The sequence below is a fragment of the Thalia democratica genome, chromosome 5 (genome assembly GCF_965202585.1).
Source record: "Thalia democratica chromosome 5, ktThaDemo2.hap1.1, whole genome shotgun sequence".
Taxonomy (NCBI): domain Eukaryota; kingdom Metazoa; phylum Chordata; class Thaliacea; order Salpida; family Salpidae; genus Thalia; species Thalia democratica.
In genome coordinates this window covers 55,867,503-55,885,382 of record NC_139169.1, presented here as the reverse complement: position 1 = coordinate 55,885,382, position 17,880 = coordinate 55,867,503, and the positions used below count along the sequence as shown (strand labels likewise).

Genomic DNA, 17,880 nt, shown 5'->3' with positions numbered 1-17,880 from the left:
GCTGACGTTAATTTTGAAAGTACTCCAAGCAATTTAATAAGTGAAAAATAAAAGCTTTGTCGATTTTTAAAGTATAATAGTAATTGTATATAGTATTAAGATAAAGAAAAAAAAACACAAAAAATAATTGATACACCTAAGGACGATTTGAGAATTTTGAATACTATACTATTTTTACTGATTTATTTTTCAATACTTATCCTGCTTTTAGAAGTTTGATTTACAAGTTCGGCCTGAAACTTCTAGTTGGTCGGGCCCGCTGACTAGAAAAAAGGTATGACGACAATTTAAAAAAAATATATAATAAAACAAAAATAGGTTTAAAACAACAACTATACAACTGAAAAAAAAACTCAATATTAAAGTTGGAAAATTTTAGTAAAATTACTAAAAATATTTTATCATCAACTTTATTAATGTTGAAAAGCATGTCTCTTTTGTTAGCTGTCAATATAAAAAAAGGTAGAACTAAACAAGCAAAAAAACATATATTTATGTTTTTTAAACTTGTCTGTAAAATATTTGTTAATGTAAAAGATACTTAAAGTTTTGACTTTAAAAAAAGTTTATTGAATAACAGTTATCTTAACAAACATAAATAAATAAGAAAAATTACATTAATATTGACTATGGTCAGTAAAACTGCTGAAAAAAAAGCAATTTCAGTCGTTGAGCTACACGTCTATAGTTTTTTATATGTTTTGAGCTATATTATTGAACAAAATTAACATTGTAGATGCTAAACTTAAAAAGACACTTAACTCAAAATAAATGAAGGATTACACAACTCAATAACAACTAAGCAGAAAAACTTGTAATTATAAATCAGCATAAAGGTTTGAATTCAGACATTTTAGTTTTTTTAGTTTGAATTAAAAAGAAATAAAACAAAAGCTAGTGGTTTAAGAAAAAAAATCACTTTATTATAACTTCATTTATACCGATACCCAAAATAAAGCTATTTGAACCAAAAATTAAGTAGAAACAGATTAAAAAACACTTTAATTGATATCATATTAATTCATAAACTTAACAAGACTACTTAAATTATCTTTGAGTATTATGTACAATACTTTACTAAATATATGTTTAAAAAAATTGAATAGAAAATTTCAAAAAATAAAATAAAGTTCAAAGCAAGCTTGGATCATGTGAAACGATATAAAAAACTTGATGATCAATGTTAGATTAATTGGATATATACTTATTACTTTCTTATAAATGTTTTAATGGGTTATAAATACTTAAAAAAAAACATTATTCAATATAATATTTCAGTATACGGACAACGATTTTTCAATAAGACTAATTTTACATCTTGTAAAACATACAAATAATTTAGATTAGAACTATACACTAATTACAGGTAAAATATCTAAAGTCTTAAAATTGGTGTTATTTAAGAAGAAAAGTTATTAATAACCTTTACAAGATTTACTTTCCCTTTAAATTTTTGCAAAAAAAGAAAAAGCACAATGTTTTTTATAACTAATTAGTTTTAGTTTTATAAAATAAATGTATAAAGTCTTTGAAAAAGTGTAAGATAATCAAATTCAATAAGTGCCAAAAAATAACTTAGTCTTATTTTGAAGTTGTATAGTGTTAGGAAAATTCAGAACAACAAAAAAATACCCTCAATTTATGGTAGACATTTTTATAGATCCAAAGTTTATCCATAAAGTTTTTATTTGGAAAATTAAAATATACACTTATTTTAGATTAAACTACAAATGATTTATAAGTTGACCAAAATTTTTCTTAATTTTAATTATTTATGTACTTAATAAAATATTAGAATCGACAGTTTTTTTTTTTATCAATTAGTTTTATAAAGTTTTTGAAAATTTAAAAAAGACCAGTAATTGGAATTAAGTTACATAAAAGGAGAAATTTAGCCATTAAAAAAATGTAAATATTACAATGATATCCTTTTGAAAGCTTCCTTTGAAACAAAATACAAACCACAATACTATACACAAGTTTTAAATTAGCGTTAAAAAGCCTTAATGTATTTAGTTGACACAATTTTCAAAACTGCAATACTATTCATAAGAAGTCCGATCCGTATAAAGTCACATAAAAACCTCATTACTTATTGCAGAAAAAAAAAACTGTAAAACATAAAGGTATCAATAACTTTGAAAAAAATCCACACAAAACTACAGTTTTTTTTTCTGTTCTCTTTTTTAAAGTATTTTCTCACATTATGACGTCACAACAGTGCTCGCATAAGTAGTATACTGCGATGTTTGAGTTGGTTTCTGAATGTTCAACTGTTCAGTTAAACTAACCTGACGGGGGTCTTAACAGCGATCAGGCAGGCTGTTGACCCAGGGTGAGGTATCATCATTGCACACTGATGAACACTGACCTCTGCGATTACTCAAAATTGAGTAAGTCGGCCGTGTCATTTTTCACTTGGGGAAGATGCGTTCGCGCTCTCCCCTATTAAACCATATCGTGTACTTGTGAATATATTATATTGGCAAGTTATTATAAAATAAAATTGTAAAATAAATCCTAATTATTAAAATATTAACTATATAATAATAATTTTAGTATAACTATATTTCAATTTAAAAGATTACAAAAGACCAAAAAAGTATATTTCACTTAATTTTTTCTTACTATCTCAACTAAATGTTTAAGAGTATCTTTGTATAGCAAGTTATAGACAGTATAGCTGAATATAGATATATAAAAATTACAATTACCACTAAATATGTTATCTTTTATTTATATAAATAGCTGAAATTAAAAAGTTTTTACTTAAACGCTTTCTAAGTAGTATTTTTTAACTATACAAGTTTATCAAAATTTTTTAAAGTAAGGTGCTGCAAAAGCTCTTTGAGTGTACAAATATATTTTTTAATTAAAAAAAAATTATAACTTTGTTAATTGCCAAAAAAAAATTGTTTATAGAATTCTAAGCTGAAAAAAAATCACAAGCTATTATCTATAAAATAAAACTGAAATTAAAAAATATAAAGTTATAGATATGGTAATAAATTGATAATTTATACTGTTTTAGCATTTACAACTCATTTCATACGCTAGTTTTCTCTTTTTCTCAATCACTCATATTGTGACGTCATAACAACTCTCCTTCTAATCATGATTTCGTGGCTATTGGTTGGGTAGCAGCTGATGGCTGCAAAGTTAAACTTACCTGACGGGAGTCTTAACAGCGATCAGGCAGGCTGTTGACTCAGGGTGAGGTTTCATCATTGCACATTGATGAGACTGACCTCTGCGATTGTTCCAAATGTGAACAACTCGGCCGTACAATTTCTCCCACGGGGAACTTGCGTTCGCGCAGTCCCCTCTTTTTAAACATCCATTCCATATATTAGTATTATAAAAATCCTTAATATATAATCAGTCTTATACTATTAAAATAGTGATCATGTAGTTATGCTTAAGGTTATAAATATACTATTTAGATAGAAATTAAATTGCTGAAAATACAGATTTAATTAAGTATTTAGTAGTTGTACAAACTTATGTTTGTATGTTATACCTCGGTTCTTTTTTTAGAACACATATATTTTATATTAAGTTTTTTTGTTATTATGAAAAATAAATACGTATGAATTGATTACTCTAAAAAAATCTTTTTTACAATTTAGATATATATTTTTTTCGTTTAGTTAATCTAATTAAGGTGTATTAGTGCTAAATTTTTTAAATTAAAAATAGTAAAATTAAAAAGCAGTGAAAAGCTAGTATAACCAGAAGGTCTATCTATACATTTATGTATTTTGTCGATATTAAGAAAAATTTAGACACACAGTACATTTTTAAACTAATTAATAGTTGTTGTAAAAACGTAAAAAATAATATAGAAGTACAATGGTTTTTTAAATTTCTGAAGTTAAGTTCACTATCATTAAACTGTTTAAAATAAAAATAAAAATTTTTAGTATGATTAATGTTTGAAAGTTTAAAAGTTTTAAGTTTTAAAACCTAACTATTTCTTAGCATCATTTAGTTTTATTAATATATACCAGTGGTGTAGCGTGGTGTTTTAGTCAGGGGGTGCGCAAATTTTTTCTCAAAAAGTCCCCTAAATTAAAATTTATTGTAGTTAGCTATGAAAAGATCTTTTTATAAATAATATAATTGAAATAAATTCATTAAGTAAAATAAGTTCGAATTAACTGTTTGTTACTTTAAAATTTTTAAGTTCAAAGTATACTTTTCAAATTTAATATATCAGATTGTATTTGTTTAAAATAAAAATAAAAAACAAAGTTTATTTCTCATAGACCGACACGCTTTTTCTTGTATGTTTATAAAAATAAAGTTCAGAAAACTTGCAGTAGTCTTAATATTTATTGTAGCATAAAAAAAAACTTGTAAAATTGTTTAATTTTCCTTTAAGCGTGACGTATTTTTCTATGAAAAATCTGTCATAAGGTTATACTACTGCGGTGCACTACATTAGTTGCGTGCTTTTTGAGTCACTCAAATTAGACATACAATAAAACTTTATACTATTTACAAAAAAAAAAAATCTTTTTTTTTTTAATAAATAATTTCTTAAATTCTACCATTTTTTAATAAAAATTACTCACAGTTTTTTTAAAACTTGTATAAAATATTATATTCTGCTGTCTTTAAAGCAGGGTTTCCCAAAGGTTCCCCCTGGCGGCGATTTAAGTAAGTCGGGGGGCGCTAATTAGTAAGGGGGCGAAAGGGGGGCGATTTTAAAATTTTGGGCTGGTATAAAATTTTTACTCTTTATATTGCTATTTTACTAATTTTAGCTTGCAATTAAATATTTGACCCTGATGTAAAATTTAAACAAAAAAAGTTTGTTTTGTTTATGTAAAATATAGAGAAAAAATCAAGTCATTATAACTCTTACTTTCAAGTAAATTATATATTTTCATTCTTATGTTTTCTTATTTAACAATTACATAGACCATAGAAGATCGGAATCCCTCTCACTATTTTATAACCTGACATATATGTTATTTGGGATCATAAATAATGTGTAAAAAACTGTGTTATATATTATTTTATTTTTTATTGGAAATATCATGAGGTGATAGTTATATCACCTCATGATATTTCAAATTGTTTTTTGAAAAGTCACTAAGATAGACTAAGAAATAAAACTATACAGGGTTGCCAATTTACCTAGAAACCTGGTTAAACCTAGAATTTGACAATTTACGCAAAAAAAACCTAAAAAATCTGGAATATTTAACAATTTCAACATATTAAGTAATTAAATTTCGATTTGACACAAAAAAGCTATCGTATAAATAATAATATGGATCCCTTCGATGCAGATCTTTGTAAAGTAAACTACTTACAGGAAACCTTCTGAGACTTACAAACTGACCTTGAACTTAAAGTATATTTTTCCAAAGAACGATATAAAAGCTTTTGGACTCAACAAAAACTAAGGCAAAAGTATCCAATCATTTGAGAGGAATTAAGATTGTTGTGTGTAGTTTTTCCTTCTAGCTATGTTGTTGAGAAAGCTTTCAGTTTAGTTATTTACATCTTGAGCAAAAGATCTAATCTATATATTTGTAAAGGAGGCTTTATTTTACTGATTAAGAATCAGATTAGAAAAACTTGCAAGCAGTCATGAACCTCATCCTTCACATTTTATTAGACTTCAGTAGCAGACATTATTTTATGAAAGTTTTTTTATTTTATTTGATCTAATAAAATACTTCTTATATAAACTGGTTTGTATTGTATTTAAGTAGTCTTTTTATAATGAAATTTTATTAATTTATTTATTCTACAACAGATTTGCATAATGCCTGATAAATATTAATTACGGTAGACTTTCTCTTGAGTTGGCACTTTTTACCCAAAAAAAAGTGCAAATTTATATTTTCAAAAATTTAACTTAAATAAAGTCTATTACTAACTAAGTATTAATCAAACAAAAAAAAACATAATATTTAATAGCTTATATAGACCTATTTTTTAATGAATGTTTGTTTTGTGTTTTAGTTGATTTCATGTTAAATGCATAAGTTATTGAATATAACATATTTAAACTTATCATTTTGTAAAAAAAGTGGTAATAATTTTTGAGTTTGCACTTTTTGATTTTATTCAAAGTGCGAACTCAAGCGGAAGTCTACTGTATATATTAAATGGTTTGTGCTTTAAATCTGTTAATAGTTTTATTTTGACCTGGCTAATTTTGTAGTTTATATTTGTCGTTTTACATTACACTAAAACTTTTTATATCATAGTGATTAAAGTATTTGTTTGAAAGAAATTTATTTGACATATTTTTGTTATTATTTGTTTAACCTGTATGAATAAAAAAATGTTGATAACCATTTGAGTTTTTATTTCAAAAAACATTTTTTTGGTTTTAAAAGAGTATAGATTTGAGGTCTCTATTTGAAATGACTTCAAATTTTTCATTTAAAAGATTCTTAAACTCAATTTTATTTTCTAACTTTATTTATTTTTGTTAAAAAAATCAATATATTAAGAAATTTTAAAGTATTAATACAACTGTTTTGTTTTTTTTCTTAATTTTTAATATATTAGCAATTAGAATGTGATGTTTATTTTAATAGTTTAACACTAGCTTTTAGTTTTTCCGGTAAATTATTATAGGCTAATAACAAGAGAAAAAATAAACTTAAACAGTATTTAATAAGCCATCAAAAAGACTGCTACAGTTGCAAAACAAAATTTTAACCTAATTATATAAATTTTTTAATCGATTAATTTCTGTTCACAGAATTAACTGTAAAACTTTAGATTTTTTATTATTTTTGAATTTAAATTAGGAAAAAAGAAAATGTTAAAATTAAGGTTTAGTTTCCTAAAGGTTATTCCAAAATATTTTTTAATATCATTCTACTACCAAACATATAGTTTAAAAAAGTTAAAGTTAAGTTTTTAACTTTACAACTAACTTGCTTATAATATATATATCTTAGCATTGAAATTAATAATTTTACTGCATTAACTAAAGCTGTTGATGAAATCACTTTTCATGTGAGATAATCAACCAGTCGGTCAAACTTCCTCAAACTAGATCAGAAATTATGTTTTAATGTTTATTTTATTATGTGTAAAATAAACTGTTCAATCTTTTATAGTATTTTAATCTCTGATATAGTAATTTTAGAATATGCCTATTGAAAAAAAAAATTTTAAGTATTTTGTGCTGCTTAAATAAGTTACTTAATATTAGCTTCTGAGTGTCCGAAATTCGTTATTTGAGAGATTACTATAATGTTAGGTTTAAGTTAAGATTTAAGATGGGTAACGTACGGTTAAGATCCAGTCAAATTTCGACCCGCTAAGTAACTTAAAAACTAAATGTGCAAAATAAACAAAATTTAGTTTTTTGATACTTAATATTTAGAAATACACTTTCAATTTGGTTTTCAGTTCACAATAGTATTTCCAAGATCACAATAATACTAAATTATTTTATTAAAATTCTGTTCGAGTTTTTTAATTTTCATATATGTCATTTTTTAAATTATGCAGCCCGCAATTACATTTTTTTAACGAGTTGAAACTAAAAAAGATTTTTTTAGTAAATATGAATTGCTGACTACAAAAGTTGTCCACCACTACCCTTAAAGTTTCATTAGTTTCAAAACGATTCATACCTAAACAGGATTGATTACAGATTACAGGCTTTTTTTTAGGCTTTTTAGTAATTAAGTATTTTAATACACTTTAGTGGGCTTATAAGAAAACAAATGTAACTTTTTTTTTTATATTAAAGCCCTGTAAACTACTTTAAATACAGCCCAAAAGTGCGGGCATAAACTGTACCAGACTAAATTACATTTTGAACACAACTTTTTCGGCTCAAAAGTTTGTACTCAAGAGAAAAACTATTTTGTAAAATCGTGGGGGACGATTATTTTTCAAATTTCTGAAAGGGGGGCGATTTAAAAAATGAGTTTGGGAAACCTTGCTTTGAAGATTAAAATAACGTGTTAAATAAAAAGTATATTGAAAGTTTTAGTTACTAAATTAAACCTCAAAATTAATTAAATTTAAAGCAACAATTTTTTATCTTAGTTGTATTGTTTCACTTTTTTTTTTGCCTTAGTACTTAACCTACATAAAAATTATTAGAAATACTAGAAAAAAGTGTTTAAAACCTATGTGCACATAAAAATAGTTTGTACCGCTAGTTATATAGTGACAAACCTTTGTTTTTTATAATAAAAAAAAACAATAAAGTTATTTATAATAAGCAATATAACTTTTTTTTTTGTACTTTGAGTAGCAGGATTTTTTTTTATTGTTCAATATACTTATTCATATCAATTAATATTTTATTAAATCAAAACTTTAAATAAATTGTTTCTAAATTTTTAGGTGTTAAAAGTTCTTAAAGTTTTTCAAGTTTTTTATAAATGTGCTTAAAACAAAGAGTATTGCTATTTAAAAGAAATAAAGTGTTAAAAAACCTACATTTAGTGTCAAAGTTTATTAACTTAAAGTTTGACATTTACTGTTCAGTCTTCTAAAATATCTATTTCGGGCAACCCTGCTGCTGAGTGCTGGAAATAACTTAAGACTTTAAGATGTTTCTTATAAAAAACCTTAACTTTATTTGGTTTTTAAAAGTTTTTTTCAAGCTAAAAAGTACGTATAAAGCTAAGCTGCATAACAGGATTGCAAGCATTCTCACGCTACTATGCCAATTGAACAACTTATATTTAATAAGTTTTATAAATGACAACCTTGAGAATTTTGTTTATTCCTTAATGCCATATCGCCAGATTTGTATGATAAAATCATAATTCAACTACTTTTAGCTTAAGTTTAAAGAAGCAAACGGTTAATCAGTATCAAAACTTCTTCATTTATTAGTTTCTGTTCTGACATCCATGTTCTCCGGATAATTCCTTTACCTATAAGATGAGAAAAAATACACCTCAAATCTTTTAAATAACTGTTATAAAATATCACTAAAATACTAAAAAAATATTTTAATTGTAGATAATAGCAGCATACTTCTTTACAGTTCAGAATGATTTATTCTTTTCTGTAAATATTGCACTTAAAATCTATTTTATATTATAGTTTTCATTTGATGGTAAAAACAGTAACTATAGTTAAAAAAATTAAATCAGGTTAAAAACTTTTTTTTTATAACTCTAATTTTTAATTTTTGATTTATAATTAGTTATTTGTTTATAAATTATTAATTATAACAAAAACATGAGATTAAAGTTTGTTAAGACAAATTGATTTTTACTATGTACATAACTAATTATAAACTAACTTTGTTTATTCAAAATAAATATCTTACTATCAATTACTTATATTTTTTATACAATAAAGTATTAAATAATAAATTTATACTTTTGATCAATATATTTTTTAGTTTGTTGTGTTGTATTGCAATTTTTAGTTGAAGTTTTATTCTTGTTTCATTAATTTTAAGTAATTTTATATAGTTTTATTAGTTTTAAGTTTTACTCTAGTAGAGTTATTTTTTACCTGGCGTGTTCTTTTATTAAGCCAAATTTGCAAATATTAGCTAAATGCTGAATTGGGGGATTTTTCTAAAAAAATAGTATGTTTTTATTTTAAAATAATTTTTACAGAAAAAAACAACTTTTGAGATATCTTAACTTATGTGAAAAGTTTTCAATGCAAATGTATGGAAGAAAAATATGTTGTTGTTGACTTTCTTGGAATTTTTAAAATTATGCTAAAAATGTATCTTCTTAATTTATTTGTCAATTAACCTCAAATTTTCAGGATATGTTCTTTGCATTAAAAACAAATCCTATGGTAACAATTATAAAATTTGAGGTATAAGAAACTTGTGACCAAAAAAAATAGGTAATTCCCTAGGATGATGTCGCACCAATATTAAAGTGAAAATATATCTTATCATATGAGCTTTCTTAATTATTTTATTAATATTTATTAAATAAAATTGACTTTTTTTTAAACTCTGGGGATGACTCAGAGCTTTTTTGATTTTTTACTAAAATTTTAGGATAATTTGAAGATTATTATGAAGTTTCAGGGCAAATTTTTTTTCCAGATTAAAAAAAAATTAATATTAGCCTTTTTATAAGAAATACATTTGTATACTTTAAGATAATTTTCAAAGAAAAAAAAACTTTAGAGATATCCAGCAAAGTAAATTTAGTTGATTCAGTATTAATATTTTCTTATTGTATAAAACAGGGTTGCCACTTTACCTGGAATCCTGGAAAAACCTGAAGTTTTAACAATTTTCACATGTTTAGTGGTTTGACTCAAAAAATCTATCATACAAATAAAAAAATTTTGTCATTATCAAAATTTTTTTTTTTAAAAAGCATATTTAAAGTAGCTTTACAGTATCTTTTCAATGTTTTTATACTATTTAACACAGTTTCTTACCTTAAACTTAATTTTAAACTAAAAATAGACCCAAAATGTGTACTTTTAAAAACCTGGAAGAATTTTGGAAAACCTGGAAATTTTTTTTAAACCTTATTTAACCAATTTTGTTCAATAAAAAGATTTTTATAGATCTAAAAATGCTTATTTAATTTTATTTTAACCTAGCAACTAGCTGTTCACTATTTTTATAAATAATATTGTAGTTTTGTTTTAAATTGGATATTTATCTTTATCATGATTTAAGTTGACATTAAACAGAACAGTTAGAGATATAAAAGTTTAGCTTTCCACCAAAAAATTGTAATATATTTTATAATTTTAGATACTTTTATAGTATAGTGAAATTATTTTGTTTTATACTTTCCTAATTCATATATAAAGTAGTTTAATAAAACTTATAAATACTTGTTTTCAGTAAAAAAAAACTAAAAAAAATTAGAAAAGAATAGTGTTGTCTTACTTTTTGTTTTTTACACAAATTAACTTTTTTAGTTTCAGTTGGTTTAAAATTTTATTTTAGCATTTAATCTTCAAAAACAGTATTAAGTATAGTGAACATTTTATGCAGAAGCATACACAGAACACATACAACCTTCCTTTTAATTATTAAGAAAAAAATTAACATGAGGTATAAGTAGTTTGATCCAGAGGCAAAATACTTTTTTATAAGAGTTTAAAAAAAATCAAGATGACTCAGGGCAGTTTAATCTCCATTTTAGGCAGTTTTTTAACAAATTACTAAAGAATTAATAAGTAAACAAGTTTCAACAAAAAATATAGTTTGGTTTTTGAATAATCTGATAAAAAAATAATAAAAACAACTGACCAAAAAGAAGAGTCTTCAACATTATTAAACATATTAATAAATTTATAAAAAAAACATATTAAAGTTTTTTTCAAAGTGGACTAATTTACTTCTAAAGTTGTTGAATTTTTCATGTCCACTAGATTTTACATTTAAGCAGATTTTTAAATTGAAATAGATTGCTGTAACATTTAATCATAAGTTTTAGAAGAATAAATATTTAGGTACACATTGTGAAAAATTAAATGAAAATAGTGTTTTTAGATGTGAAATTTTTTTAGTTTTATTTAAATAAGATTTATATATGCATATTGGAAACTGGTCAAATATGCACAAAAACACTTTTGCATGAAGGGTCAAATATGCACAAAGGGACACTTTTGCACTAAGGGTCATTTTTGCACAAGAGTAAAAAAAATAATAAATATAAGAAAAATTAAGTTACTGACCAAGGGTAAAGGTTAGGGGTAACAGTGAGAGTTAAAATAAAAATGAAAAAATAACTAATAAAAATTTTATTATAAAAAAAGCAAGAAAGAAAATAAATTAGATAAAAAAGTAAAAAAAAAAAATGTTACCAAGTGAGGGTAAAGATAAGAGGTAACAGTTATAGTAAAAATAAAATATTATTAGTAACTAATAACTAATAAAAGTTAATAATAAAAAAAAAGTTACCAACCAAGGGTAAGGGTTAGGGGGAACAGTGATAATAAAAATAACATAAACAAAAATTTTAAATTTATAAAAAAAAATAATTAAATAAAAAAAAAATTCAAGCTGTGCAAAAGTAAATCTTGTGCAAAATTGGTGTTGTGCAAAAATTTCCCTTTGTGCATAAGTGACCCTTTGTGCAAAACTGTCACTATGTGCGTATTTGACCCCTTCCCATGCATAATACCTGATAATTTAATACTCCTGTAATTTAGTTTAATTAAGATAAAAAGCTTTAGATGTGTGTCCTGTTAAAAACAAAAAATAAAAATTTGTTGTTCTACTTCAAATGTCTGCAGTAAGTTTCTGATGAGTTGCAGTGAAAGTATATTAAAACTTTTATTGAAAATTGATTGTTATTTATATTAGTAAAAACTATAGTAGACTAATGTTTTTAATGTTAAATTTATTTTCTTTTAATTTTTTTTTGGTTTTCAAAATTTTTCTAAGAGATATATTTTTTGAAGATAATAAAAACAAAAATATATTTACTTTTATGCAATGTTTATTTTGGTTGAGCTTCAAGATAATTTGCAAGTGTTGCCTAAAAAATTTAAAGAGGACAAATTCAAGTTGTTTAAAAGAACACTAAACCGAAGGTATGTTTATTAGTAAAAAATTGAATTAAACTCATAATTTAATGAAAAAAGAGGAGATACAAGATTTTTCAAGATTATCATTGTACCTTATTGAAAAGCTCAATTTTTATAGAACACAAAAATTTTACTAACTTAATATATAGACAGTTTAGTAGATAGTTTCCAATACAAACAAAGAAACTTTTTATTAATAATTTTCTTGCAATGAAAAAAATACTAAAATTATTTGTTAAACAATGACCTAGTATTTAAGAAATTTATTTGGCACAGCAAGAAAAAAAACCTGTTGTAAAAATTTACTGGTTTGCCAAAAAACCTGGAATTTGACAATAGTGGCTAAAAAACCTGGAATTTTGAACAAAAACCTGGAATTTTTACATTTTAAGTGGTAAAATTTCAATTTGAAACAAAAAATCTATCATATAGATAACATTTTTTTATTATCATCAAAAATTTTATTTATTAAAAAACACATTTAAAGTAGCTTAACAGTATCTTTTCAATGTTTTTTTACTACTTAGCTTAGTTTTTTACCTTAAACTTAACTTTAAACTAAAAATAGTCCAAAAATGTGTATCTTTGAAAACCTGGATAAAATTTTGAAAACCTGGAGAAATTTTGCCAAAAACGTTTGGCAATCCTGAATTTAGAAAAATCATTTTGTGAGCAGATGTAAAAATAGTTTTTTTTTATTAAAAAGTAAAAAAATTGCTCAAATAAAATTATTTCTACAGTAGAATGTTCATTATTAAGTTTAGATTAAACTAAGAAAGTTAAAAAACAATTGCTTAAGAACTGTAAAAAACATAAGTTTTAATGAAAATGTATTTTTACTTTTTTTTAGCTTGGTCCTTTCATAAAGAACATATTGAACTCTTTTGTACTGTTATATCTTAAAAATTAATTTAATAAATAAATTGTAAAAAGCTACTTCTACCTTAGCTAAAGATCTTGAAAATAAGGTTAACTTTTAAAAAATATCTTACCCTCTATGACCTGACATTTTTCAACTTAAATAAAATATAAAAGGTATGTGTACAATTAGGTACTTTCCAAAGATTATAGTTATATTGTTAATAATGTATAAATATTTTCTGAATGTGTACTCTATTTTAGGTATGCAAACAAAGTAGTGCATAACATTGGACTTGTAATATGTGTTCAAGATATAATTCACTGTTCTGCAGGAAATATTGATAGTGAAGTTGGAGGTGCAAATTTTAAAGTTAGGTAAGTTTGGTTTTTATATAAATATTTTTTTTCGATTTTGTTTATATTTCATTACTTTGTAAATAGTTATAAATACAACTAGATATTAATAATTTTAATGATTAGTTAAAAAACAATATATACTTTTTATTCAGAATTTGTTAATGTTTTTTTTGTTTTACGTAACAAAATTTTAGTTTTAAAGCTATTTAAAAATTTTTGAATCTAAAAAAGATAGTGAAGTATGTCTATTTAAAATGATTAAATTATTATTTTTTTTGAAATTGTACTAATCTGTAGTTTATATCAGTTTTTTGGTAATGCTGTTTTGATATTTCTTAAAAATATCTATTCTAGTTTATAAATATTGACATTCAGTAGTCTAACTTTATTGATAATAAAACTTTGCATAAGTAACCACTGATATAGGCTTTAAAGTTGTTATTAAATTTATTTACAAACTAGATTTTAGAAAACTAAATATACACAGCTGATTAAAGTTTCATAGTGAATCGTTTTGTGTAATATCAAAAATTTTAATGAAGTAACTTTTAGTAAATTAAGTAGATATATTAGTCAACTCTTTTTTTGACATCTTTGTTTTACTGTATGTGTTTTTAATTAAAATGTAATACTTTTAGTTCAAAAGCAAATTTTTTCTTAGAATAAAAATAGTGTTTTAAAGTTTTACAAACAAAACTGCTAACTTAAAAATATATCAAAAACTTCAATAAGAAACAAACGTTTATTATTAGATCTGGAATTTAAAATTTATAAACAAAATAAGAGTTTTATGAGTTATACTAGTCTTTGTATTAACCGTATTTGCATGGTTGAAATTTTATCACAATATGCTCTATTCTACTACTCATGTTAAATAAAAATAATATCTTTGGAATTAATTTATTTTTTGTAACTGTATTAGTTGATTTTATAGTAAAGTTTATTTTTAATTATGTGAATAACACAGGTTCAATTTAGTAGTGTTCAGACCCGTGATAGATGAAGTAATAGAAGTGAGAGTTAAAAGTCAGTCTGAAGATGGTATTGTTGTTGGAACAGACTTTTTCTCAGACATATTCATTACAAGTTAGTTTAAAAAATACTTTTTTAGTAAATATATTTTGTATAAATCTATAAATAAACCAAGTTCAACTTAATTTATTACAATTAAAAGTTGATGTTTTAGTGTTTATATTATCAAGTATTAATTTTTTTTTATTTTTATAGAAAAGTCTATGAAAACTCCTTCAGTATTCAGCTTGGAAAAACAACAGTGGTATTGGCTCTATGATGAGGTTAGCATTTTTTAGTTTTTTACTGAAGTTAATTTCTATATACTTTAATCAGGAACGGGTCTAAATTGCACAAAGATAAAACTGCACGAGGTTACTAAATTGCACGAAGACAATTTTGCACCAAGGGTTAATTTTGCACGACTTACATTTTTGCACGAGAGTAAAAAAATACAGAATAAAAAGAAACAATAAAAAGAAAAAAAAAACTAAATAAAAAAATACAGAATAAAAAAAAGTTACTGACCGAGGGTAAGGGTTAGGGGTAAAAGAAAAAAAAAAAAGACAAATAAAATATATAAATTAAAAAAAATAAGAAAAAAAGCTACCTACCGCGGGTAAGGGTTGGGGTAACAATGATAGTAAAAAAAAAATTTAAAAAAATGTTTACCCGTACAAAAGTATCTTTGTGCAGTCGTTGAATTTTGTCCTAGTGCGATTTTGTACACTCGTGCAATTTAGACAGCTTTTTTTTTAAATTTTAAACATATCAATTCAAAAAACTTCTTTAATGTTTAATTTTTCATTAAAAACGAAAGCTTTTTATTTTAATTAGTAATATAAATTTTTTAAACATAGTTAGTGAAATTAATGAATTTCACCGCAAGATCAACAACAACAGCATATGATACATCCTACGACCGGTATCGTCCTAATTAGGACTCATCAGGCAGCGGTTTCTCGCGACTATGTCTGTCTGAGGAGGCCTAATTAGGACGAAACCGATCGTAGTTTGTCTCGGATGCTGTTGTTGTTGATCTTGCGGTAAACTTCATCGATGTTGCGAAACATCTTAACTCTGTTGATGATGGCCGTAATAACTACTGGCTACACATAGTTTGAAATGCTTTAAATTTTCAATATTTTCTTTAATTACTTTGTATGAAGGTAGGCTTAAGTTAAACAATAATTTATTTTTAAATATTTTAACTTTTTTTAGTAAACTTTACTTTTTAAGAGTCTTGAATTCTTGGATAACATTTCTAAAAAAATAAGGTATATGTTTTTTATATATTTAATATTTATTGATTAATATGCACTATAAAAGTTTTATAACACTTGATTATCAAACTTTATTAGTTGCTAAAGAAAAGCTTTGATTGTATAAGTTTAGTCAGTTTTTATAAGTAAGTCTAGACTCTTAGTCAATTCAATATATTTGTTGACTCTTAAGCTACTAACAACTATAATTAATTTAATAAAATATTTTAAATTTTTATATCTATATAAACACTTAATATTTTGTAAAGATGTTTATACTTTAAGGGCAGCGAAATACCGTTAGTCAAATTATGTATTTGCATACAAAAATAGTTGTTTTGTATTATACTTTGGACAAGTTGTTTTAGAATTAAGAAAGAAAGTGGTAACTATCTTACTATGCTTATTTTTTCCAGGAAAACAAAATGTACATAGAAAAAGACAACACGGTGCGAGTTCAAATAATTGAAGAAAAGTTCACAGATGCGAACAAGCTTGATGAAAATTCTGCTCCATACCAACTCACTGCCACCATAAAAGCTGACGGGTTAGGGCCTGTCCACTGGTGGTAGATGTATTAAAGCTGACGATTTTTTTAAAAGTATTTTAAGACTCTCATACAGTTAAAAATAGGTTATTAGTAAGATAGTTTCTTAGCTATTTTTTGTTTTTAACATTTGTCCGAGTTGTTAAGGCAACACAAAATTCGTAAATAAACGTTTTTAACTGATTAGTTAATAATTTCAGGCGCAAGTTTTATGTTTTTGTACCTAATTTTATCTTTTACTTACCATATTGGTTTTAGTGCTTTTATAATCTAGATGTTTAATTGGTAGGAAATTCCTTTTGAAGTTTTTTATCTTTTGTCTTTGAGCTTTGTTTAGCAGAAATACAAAATAATTAGATACACGAAGTTAGAGTTCATTCTCTGATTTCTAAACCTTTTTATTTAATTTGCAAAATAAATTAAGTATAAAAACACCTTAATATTTCGCTTTGCTACACTTGGTCTGAAAATTAAGTTTTTGTACTTTTGCATAGTTTTTGGTAAAATAGAATAAACGAAGTGTTATCTGCGTAGTGTTGGTATTAGTTTACTTATTTTAATTTTGCTATTTAGCTATATATTTGTATAAAGTATATTTTAGTCATTTTAATAATTTTAACTGTAAGCAAATACAAACCCATGTCATTACTAACAATTTTTAAAGTCTAGTTTTAATTAATGTTTTATGTAATAGAGTTTTAATGATGGTAACTCAATATTTAAGACATAGTAGACAAGTATATTTTTTCACAAATTGCTTCTCTGAGTTAAAATGTCAGTATAATACTTTTTTTTGATGATATATATTTTTAAAGATAGAGAAACATTTGTTAAATACATTTTGAAAATACAGAAATAATAGCTATTTGTTAACTGTTAAGTACTTTTCTTATTGAAATTTCGTTGATAAAGATTTTCAGAAGCCGTTTATGGTGTGCCTACATTGTTTAGTGTATAATAACATTAAAATACAAAGATCTGAGACAGAGTATTTATTTTTTCTTTGCACCAAATTTATAACAATACGACTTTAAAACTTTTATCAGTTTACTTTAAGTTCAATTTATTTCATAATTTTGTTTTCGAACATTCTTTTCTGTTTAGTATGAACTGTTATCATTTAAAAACTAGTCGCAAGCCTTATTTAGCCTGCAAGCTATATTTTATCAATGCATTTTCTATAGCAAAAATAGTTGAAATGATAAATTAATGCAACTTTATAGGAAACAAAAAATATATGCAAAAATTTTTTTTATTCCTGTATCTACTACGCACCAGTTCTACTACAGCAATAAAAAAAATTCTAGAGTTTTCTCAAAATAAAGTTTTTTAACAATCAATAATAGAAAGTCTCCT

At 24.1% G+C, this 17,880-nt stretch overlaps 1 protein-coding gene and 2 non-coding genes across 3 annotated transcripts; all 3 read left to right on the top strand.

The window, feature by feature from the left end:
• Nucleotides 1-2,283: 2,283 nt before the first annotated feature.
• On the top strand, nt 2,284-2,448 carry LOC145837351 (U1 spliceosomal RNA). Its single transcript, XR_014369986.1, has one exon. It is a non-coding gene; the product is annotated as a U1 spliceosomal RNA (small nuclear RNA).
• A 713-nt stretch (nt 2,449-3,161) lies between these two features.
• On the top strand, nt 3,162-3,325 carry LOC145837373 (U1 spliceosomal RNA). The gene has a single exon (XR_014370006.1). It is a non-coding gene; the product is annotated as a U1 spliceosomal RNA (small nuclear RNA).
• Nucleotides 3,326-12,357: 9,032 nt separating this feature from the next.
• LOC145836212 (DNA-directed RNA polymerase III subunit RPC8-like) lies at nt 12,358-17,053 on the top strand. Its single transcript, XM_082944030.1, has 5 exons — nt 12,358-12,492; nt 13,609-13,722; nt 14,672-14,790; nt 14,932-14,999; nt 16,394-17,053. Exons 1-5 carry the CDS (start codon nt 12,395-12,397, stop codon nt 16,547-16,549), a joined length of 555 nt encoding a protein of 184 aa, XP_082800156.1. The 5' UTR covers nt 12,358-12,394; the 3' UTR covers nt 16,550-17,053.
• The last annotated feature ends 827 nt before the right edge of the window (nt 17,054-17,880 follow it).

What these genes read in the sequence shown, in the direction of transcription:
- LOC145836212 (XM_082944030.1), top strand. Translation starts at nt 12,395, where the DNA reads ATGTTTATTTTGGTTGAGCTTCAAGATAATTTGCAAGTGTTGCCTAAA. An exon ending in CTCAGACATATTCATTACAA is followed by an intron (nt 14,791 to 14,931) that starts GTTAGTTTAAAA and finishes TTATTTTTATAG; the next exon opens with AAAAGTCTATGAAAACTCCT. An exon ending in GGTATTGGCTCTATGATGAG is followed by an intron (nt 15,000 to 16,393) that starts GTTAGCATTTTT and finishes TATTTTTTCCAG; the next exon opens with GAAAACAAAATGTACATAGA.